The sequence below is a fragment of the Azolla caroliniana genome, unplaced genomic scaffold (assembly GCF_043228905.1).
Source record: "Azolla caroliniana isolate FFs.n. ecotype wild unplaced genomic scaffold, voAzoCaro1.0.p SCAF_12, whole genome shotgun sequence".
Classification (NCBI taxonomy): Eukaryota; Viridiplantae; Streptophyta; class Polypodiopsida; order Salviniales; family Salviniaceae; genus Azolla; species Azolla caroliniana.
The window spans coordinates 7,996,818-8,005,463 of record NW_028230447.1 but is presented as its reverse complement, the minus strand read 5'-3'; the positions used below and the strand labels follow the sequence as shown (position 1 = coordinate 8,005,463).

At 37.7% G+C, this 8,646-nt stretch overlaps 2 protein-coding genes across 2 annotated transcripts; one reads left to right on the top strand and one right to left on the bottom strand.

Moving 5' to 3' along the window:
- The first annotated feature begins 602 nt into the window (after window positions 1-602).
- Window positions 603-2,582, top strand: LOC147857021 (BolA-like family protein). The gene is made up of 3 exons (XM_087328191.1): window positions 603-877; window positions 1,928-1,995; window positions 2,205-2,582. The coding sequence occupies exons 1-3, from the start codon at window positions 644-646 to the stop codon at window positions 2,356-2,358; spliced, it is 456 nt and encodes a 151-aa protein (XP_087184317.1). The 5' UTR covers window positions 603-643; the 3' UTR covers window positions 2,359-2,582.
- A 2,006-nt stretch (window positions 2,583-4,588) lies between these two features.
- LOC147857020 (uncharacterized) lies at window positions 4,589-8,445 on the bottom strand. Its single transcript, XM_087328597.1, has 4 exons — window positions 8,313-8,445; window positions 5,758-7,993; window positions 5,151-5,208; window positions 4,589-5,072 (listed from the first exon to the last, which is right to left on the bottom strand). The coding sequence occupies exons 1-4, from the start codon at window positions 8,443-8,445 to the stop codon at window positions 4,608-4,610; spliced, it is 2,892 nt and encodes a 963-aa protein (XP_087184723.1). The 3' UTR covers window positions 4,589-4,607.
- Window positions 8,446-8,646: the final 201 nt, after the last annotated feature.

The window sequence follows — 8,646 nt, the reverse complement described above, 5'->3', positions numbered from 1 at the left end:
CATTGTCTCTCTAAGAGTGAGAGAGATGCATACCCTCTCGTTAGCCTATCTTTGGTTGCCTGGGTCATCGAAAATTTACCTGAATGAGCACTAAAAGTGACTCCCAAGTATACATATGATCCAACCACCGCAACTAGTTTATGAGAGAGGATTAGGTGACATTTACTCCTAACTCAGGATGATGTATGAAAGATAAGGAATTTAGTTTTCGCTAGATTCACTACCAGTCCTCGTTGTGTGCAGAAGACATCTAGGGCATTAAGATGCTTTGGTAGGTCGTGTTCAGACTCCGCGAGCAAGACGATGTCATCTGCGTAGAGTAAGAGACTGACTTGCGTACCCCCAATGGCTACTCCATTGCCTCCCTTACGAGCAATAAAATGAGTGATCTCATCAATGTAGAGAGAGAGAGAGAGAGAGAGAGAGAGAGAGAGAGAGAGAGCTTCCAAAAAAATGAGGTACCAAATTCCACAAGCATCTTCTTGCAAAGGGGAGGGGGGGGGGGGGGGGTATTTTGGGAATTACATAAAATACGAGGGAGGGGTAGTCTTTTGTAGTACATATGTATGTATATGTATACAAATATTTGTACATAAAGATTAAGAGGTAGCAGAGCTAAAGAGATAAAAAAACAAAAGAGGCGATGGCAGCCTCCTCTGCATCTTCCCTTTCTTCATTCTCTGCTCGCATTTCTCCCTCCCCTTTCAGACCCACTTCCATTTCATCTTCCTCCTTCGCTCACTTCCATCTTAAACTTCTGAACACGAAGCTATGGAGTCGCTCTGTTTCTTCTTCTTCTTCCTTCAACCTATCTGTGAAAGCAAATATAGATGATGTTTCATCACAATCTACCCTCATAGATTCTATGACAGATAAGGTATTTTGTTTAATCTCTCTCTCACACACACACACACACTCTTTCTCTTGGATATCATTTCATATTTATTCCTTTATTTTTGTTATTAATTCTATTTGATTCTGAAAATGTCTGTTTTACGAATACATCAAGAATGAAAAGGGTGATTGAATCCTCCGAGGGCTCATGAACATATTGATATGTATGTATCTACATAATTGTGTATGTGCCTATGACATTGCGTGCGAATATATGTGATTATGTGTCTATGTTATTGTGTGTGCATTTGTGAGAGTATGTGTCCATGGTATATTGTGTGGATGTATGTTTATGTGCTTATGTATGTGAGTGACTACGTCTCAATTTATATTTATGGATGTTTATGTGTCTCTATGTATGTGCGTTTATGTCTCCATTTACATGTGTCAATCTGTGTGTGTATGCGTGTATATGGATGCATATACATGTGAATGGATGGTTGGTTGTAAGGTTATTGTCAATCAATGTATGCGTATGGATGGCATGTTTGTCTGCGCTTGTGCTTGGATGGATTGAATGTGCATGTACATGGATGGAATCAATGTGTGTATGAATGGAATGTCGTTTTATGTGGATGGATGTTAATAAAATAAATTCCCGATGAATGTATGTGTGTGAGTGGTATGTGTGTATGTGCATTTATGCATGAATTGTCCCAATAAATGTATTTGTTGTTAAATTACCCCCCCCCCCCCCAATGAGCTATTTATGTGGATAAATGGTATGTTCATGCATATACCTGCCTTATGTATGTGTATGAGGGATATGTGCATTTATGCATGAATTTTTCCGATGAATGTATTTGTTGTTGTGAGGTTAGCCCCAACAAGCTTAAGTGGATGGATGGTTTATGTGTACGTGTGCTTGCGTGTATGCATACAATTTTTTCTAAGATTTACCCCAGTATGTCATCAGAAAGGTATAAAAATGCTAAATGCCATAATACTTGCACATCAGAATTTCAATGACAAAATTTTTTTAGGTCGGAAGGGTGGATTCATTTGTATGTGTTTGTGTGAATCCTTTCAACAGATCAAGAAGCAGTTAAACACAGATAACGTGGTTGTAAAAGATGCTCAAGGCGACGGGCGCCATGTCAGGTTTGAGAATGATATTGTTCGTTATGCTTCTTAATAATCTCATAATTGCTATATTAGTTGCAACCCAAGGGTGGGAGGAAGGACTTGAACCCATGTCGTATTGGGCTTACATAGAATTTTAATATATGCTGGATTTCTCACATAAATAGAATTTGACATAGAATTTTTTTTGAATTCTTATTCGGTGGTGGAATTGATACATACTGTAGCATTGAGGTAGTATCCTCGGAATTTGAGGGAAAATCAAGTATGAATCGCCAGAGGATGGTCTACAAAGCGATTTGGGAGGAGCTCCAGAGTGTAGTGCATGCGGTCGATAGCATGCGGACTTTGACACCCGAGGAGTTTGCACAAGGTAAATAAAAAGAATTAAAAGCTTGAGCTTAAAAACAGAAAAGAAATTGAACGAATATACATCTTTTCTAGAATTTACATTTGATCCCGAATTCATATATAAGTAGCTTCATTTGGGAAGCATTTTCGGTTTCATGTAAGTTGTTTCGTGATCATGTCACGTTTGTACAGTATTATTATTAACATCTCAAGTATCCATTGGAAAATAGAGCTTGAAGAATTGATTTTGTGTGGGTAGTGATGGGTAGGTACTTGGTTCAAGCTTTACCTATGATTTTTGGTCAATTTTAACACGAGATTTTTTTTCCTTACGTGAGTGTCCACATGAATTCTTGCTCTATATTAACATATTCGAATTCTTCTGCTGTATTTTGTTTTCACTCCTTTTCCATCACAATATGCAGTCTCCACTACGGTCTTTGTTATAAAAATTTCTTGAACACAACATAAACTCCACACCCACCTAGGAGAAAAGTCATCTCATACATAACCAGATCATTGCTGATGTACTAAGGATTATTTGTTGCATAAGTACAAAAATATAATAAGTAAACTATATTAATCTATGTCAACAAAATTTGTCAAGTCGATTCTATAAATCGGTTATGGATTACATTGCTCTCATTGAAATCATAAGGTGACATTTGATGACCAAGTAAATGTTTTGTTTGCCAAGGGTTCTTTCATATCTGCATTACTTTGAACACAATTATAACTAATTGTTCTCAATACAGCCAAAGAGCTAAAATTGTTAGGTGCACCATTCTATTTCTAGTGCATACCCAAAGGTTCATGATTGGTTGGTGATCATTGCCAAATATTCCCATGAGAAGATTCTATACATGATATTGTTTGTGAATAACTACATATCTGTCTTGATTGTAAACATCGATGTTTTGCTTCTTCTAACTCTTGTGTTTGTATTTGGAGTTTATTACACCCTATTCAGTGATAATACCATACTCTATTTAAAAGCAAATGATGAACTCTTAGAGATGAAACTGTACATCAACCTTGACGATTGGTAGCAATGTTTGTCATTTTATCTTGCATACTCACAATCTTACAATCCACTCAGTGTTTGTGACATAATCTCCTCCTCTAGTGTCAACTCTTGGAAGGAGAGAATTTGGAAACTTCATAGGGTTCGACGGAAATGCATGTATCTTGAGGATGTATATGTCATGGATGCCAAGGGACGAAGAATCGTAAATGTGTGAAATTTCTTGTTAGGCTATTTGTGAGCTAATTTTCATGCCTTCCCCCACCTATCCTCTCTACCCAAACATTCATGATGACATGTTGGCATGAAGAGGGCTGATGAAAGGTATAGGCAAAAAGAGCATCAATCAAGAGAGGACTTATAGATCTAAAGAGAATATTGTCCAAAGAGAAACATTGGCCCATTGATAGAGTCGTGTTCATGGTGAGATGGGGTGTGTTTGATATGTGTGTTACTTGTCAATAGGTGAACCGTGATAGTTTTGTATAGTTACAAATGTAGAAAGGGAATATAAATAGTAATATCAAGTAATTGCCAAGGGCAAGGAACACCACAAGGGAATGGGTTTATATACCGAACAAGTGCATGGAATATCAAGAAATGCACATCAACAATGAGCAAGTAATTTGTCCCTTAATAGTACATGACAACAACATGCTCCACATGAGGACATGACAATGACACGATGAAGCATGATTCTCTTGCAAATCGGTCAAGAAACCTATGCGGAAGACACCAATTTCTTCTCCCAAAATCACAAGAATTTGAAATTTATAAGATCTTTTAGTCAATACGAAGTTAAATAATTTTTAAAAAACAACCTATTCTTCTCTTGCGAGATGAGAATATGATAATAATGGCTTGCCTCTAAAGTCAATTGTATCAAGATAGTTGTACTTCCGAAGTATATTTATTCACGTAATTTGTTTTGCTTGAGCATGTAATGTGCTATATTAGCGAATAAAACATTATGAAATGATGGTGTGTATATTTGTGAAGCATAGAAATGACGCTTCTCCATTATTATTCATATAAAGAAATAAAATAATCATGAACATGTCCCCTTTAACATTCAAGATAATTGTTTGATGTACTTGTCTAAATATGGTGAGTATAATAATGTCATGGTGCACAAAATGTAAAGTGTTGCTTTTATCTTTGTAGAACTCTAAAGAACAATAAAAAAAACCTTAATGTGTACACGATTGAGTGTTTGATCATAGTTTATTGCGATTTCACATCGCAATAAGCTTCATCAAGTTTTCTTTGGCCTTGAAAATAACCTATTCAAACTACTTCCGTGTTTGGAGGATGAACCCAAAGTCAAGGACTTAGTAAGATCCATGCTCGATAGAAACCGAGAATTTTTCTTTAACTTATCGACATATTTCATGGGCTTTGGATCTGTTAATGTATCCGATGACCTTCCCATGCCATGGATTAGATCTCCTACCTTCTCAACACATTGTCCGTCACAAGGGTTTTTTGATGTCACATTGCCCCTAGGAACAATTTCATCATCCGTTACAACGAAGATGTCACAATCCACATGCTCGTCAACCATGCCGACATCAGATTTACTTCTGCGAGCTGTTTGTTGGATGTTATTGGATGGTGATGCCATTTGGTCAAACCCTATTTTCTTTAGTTTTCTTTCCAAAGAAAGGATGGTATGATCATATTCCTCCAACTTTAAAGTGGCAGCATTAATGTTTTGTTCCTGTGTGTTAAATAAGAGCATAAATAAACATATACACTAAACTAATTGTCCATTTAAAGGTAGATGTTAGACAATTACCTTGTCATTTTTAGCCCCAACAAAATCAACCTCAGTTTGAAAATTGCTCGAGCTAAACCTATAATGAAAATTGGCACATTTGTGTCATGAATGTATGAGATATACTTTACATTAATGGTGGGAAATTTGGGTATATATCTTCTGCTAATTAGGCTAGGGTTATACTCATTAGATGTGTTTGCGTAAGATTATGAATTAATGTATGCTCTTACCACATTTGGAATGATACATTTGGTAAAGGTATGACATATACTTGTGTCTCATACCATAAAGATGGTACTTACGCTTTTACTTGTGTCATGTTGGTGAGACTTATTCAATGGGGTCACACCCCTACATGGTAGAAGAGAGATATCACATAACGATAACCAACCCGTAACATACAATGAAACCCTAGGTCTACGTTCACATGGTGACTTGTGGACATCCATGAGTTGATGGGTCAATATTGACTCTTTATGGTTATATTTAGGGAACCAACGCCATCTAGAGACATCAACTTTGAAATTGAGTTTATTGGCTCTTAATGTTACAATCATACACATGCTCCTAGCATATAGGTGATTTGCACACAAAGAAAGAAGCTATAGGTTTATGCCACACATACCTTTGTAGAGATTCTTGCAACTCTTCCACTTTGAGTTTGAGCTCCTTGTTCCTTGCTCTTTGGATATCTATGGTTTCCTCTAAACATTTCATCCGTTCGGTGGTTAGGTTCGACTCTGATCGACATTCCTTGAGCTGAGAAATGAGCTTTGCATTTGTTGTGGTAGTAGATGTGAGCTTCTTGCTTGCTACATCTCTTGAAAACTCTACGAATGCGAGTTTTATGCGGAGATTCGCGATAAGCTGCTCGGCATCGGATAAGCGAATCGTGAAATATTTGAGTTTCTCTTTTTCTTGCACCAACATGTTTTGAATCTTCCCTTTCTCTTGTTCCGCCTCGAATAACATTTGCTCCAATGTGCTAAATTCTTCTCTCATTTTTGAATCCAAGGTGACCTTTTCGGCTCCGAGATTTACAGCTCCATCATTTATCAGAGGTTCCAGTGAGTGAGTCACCACTTCATCCGAAGATTTCAAAACTCTAAAATGCTCAAAGCCATCGGAGTTGCTAGATTTTGAAAACAAGCCATCTAAGTCACTCAATTCATCTTGGTCAAGTGTTTGCTTGACCTTCTTAATTATACTTGGGTTTTTGTTAGAGTCAAACTTTTTTATTTTCTCTAATGCATACGAAAGCTCGCCGATGAATTGCTCAAGCTCCACTTGCCCATCTAGAAATTGGTTTGCAACAAGCATAAAATGCTTCATACTCGAACCAAGGTTGAAGGCCGAGGGAGTGTCTCCATTGGTAGGGCTACAATTAGGGCTAATTGTAGTACTTGGGTCTTGTTTGAAAGTACCACCAACCTCATATTGAGCCATGACTTCCAAGGCCAAACATTCAACTAAGTGAATGAGCCCACATACTACTGACTTGAGCCGTGTTCCCGATTCAGATATTTTGTCTCTAGGATTGTCTTTTCTAGACAACAAGCATCCTTGATGAGGATCCACTTCCATTTCCTCCACCAATGATGTGCCCAAGGTATCCCTTGGAGTTATGGCTTTAGAAAGCTCAAAAACATGATCTCGGAGCTCATCCATGACACTTGTAATGTGTTGAAAAGAATGGTCTTCATGCCGTCCCTCTTGAACCTCAGACGAGAAAGTCGCCCAACGCTCCATCTCGATGAAATCATCAACCGAGTCGAAGAATCCCGATGCCTTTGGCGAATCCGATGACAATTTGTTGAAATCTTTTAGATACCTCATTGATGCCCATGAATCAGCCACATTGGTGCTCTCCTCATGATGACTGTTATTCTCTAGAATTGAAACTTGGCTTGATTCTTTGTTTGGATTGCCGAGAACACTAGGAAAATCGGAATCATCAATAACATGATTGATCGACAATGGTTGCACTCGCCTCAACGAGGTGTGAACACACCTCTCCAACGCCGTTAGCTTGTTCGTTGTATGAGCAAATGCAAGGTTCGCTTCTTGAAGCTCATTGGTTTTGTTGCCCAATGTTTCTTCGTTCTCCATGTCAGGAAAATGTTGCGAGGAAAAAAGCATTCGGGTCTTGACTAATGACTCCGGTTGTATAGACTCTAGTGAACCAAGTCCTTGAGGGCTATGGGTTTGTTGAATATTGTTACTTAGACAAAACTCACTTTTTTCTCCATCTAAATTATTATCTCGTAGTTTCATGGTTATAGACTCGGGACTCAAAATCTTCTTTTGGGCATTACCTCGTAGCTTTTGGCACTCAGCTTCTAATCTATTGATCTTTTTAATATCTTCCAAGTGTTGTCTATTAGCCGCTTCGATAGACCTTCTATTGATTTCTCTTTCGTGAATGTGTATGCCAACTTCCTTGTTCAACATAATCACCTCATATTTGAGTGATGAGTTTTGTTTCTCGATCGTTTCAATACACACTCGCATCTTTTCGACCCCCGCCTCAGCTTGTGAACAAGATTTTTGGAGCTTCAAAATGGTATCATCTTGTTCTTGAACCATGGCCCTTAGACGTGCATTTTCATACCCGAACCCTGCTAGCTCTCGATTGGCGTAGGCCAATTTCTCCTCAAGCTCCAACCTTACGTTTTCCGAATCTCGGGTTCTCTCGTTGAGGTTTTGTTCATGTTTGTTTTGTAAATGTCGTAGGTCTTGCAAACACTCTTTCAACATTGCATCTAAGTGAGAAACAATGTCATCAGAAGCTTTTTTTTCCTTGAGTACAACATCCAATTGATGGCTTATGCATACATAATCCGACTTTGCCTTTTCCCAGCCTGAAAATGGAGGATTGATGTTATCAAATCAATGTTTATATATATTATCTAAGCCTGCTTAGATGGTACCCTAGCCTTGTGAAAGTATTGTAACCCTCTAACAAACCATGACAATTTTCCTCAAATAGTAAAATGAACATAGCTAGCATGTTTCTCATAGTCTCCTATTTAAGATCTCCTAGGGAACTCATTTTCCACATTATAGAGCTACCAATTTACTTGAAACATATGAAATGTGAATATTTACTCCACCAAACCATGCATGTAGGCATTACATATATTTGACAACAACAATGGAAATGAACAACCATTTTCTTACCAGCAACTGCTTCTTCTGCCACTTTCACATGCTGCTTTATCAAGTCATTAGCTTCTAGCAATCTTTCATTGAGGTGTCTAATTTTTTCATCCACGAATGCCAATGGATTTGATAGTTGAGGTTGATCAGACATCGATGCATATTTAGTCTATCATATACAAAGCATTGATCACCACGATGCTCAACCAATTATAACAAGACATAATTTGTCAAAGCTTGAATGTGGACATTGTCTCTATACATTTTTTACCAGACTTTTGACATCCCCATAAGTTCATCTATTTAGAAAATTATTCCTAATAGGTTCACAAAGTTACATGAAAATACAATTATC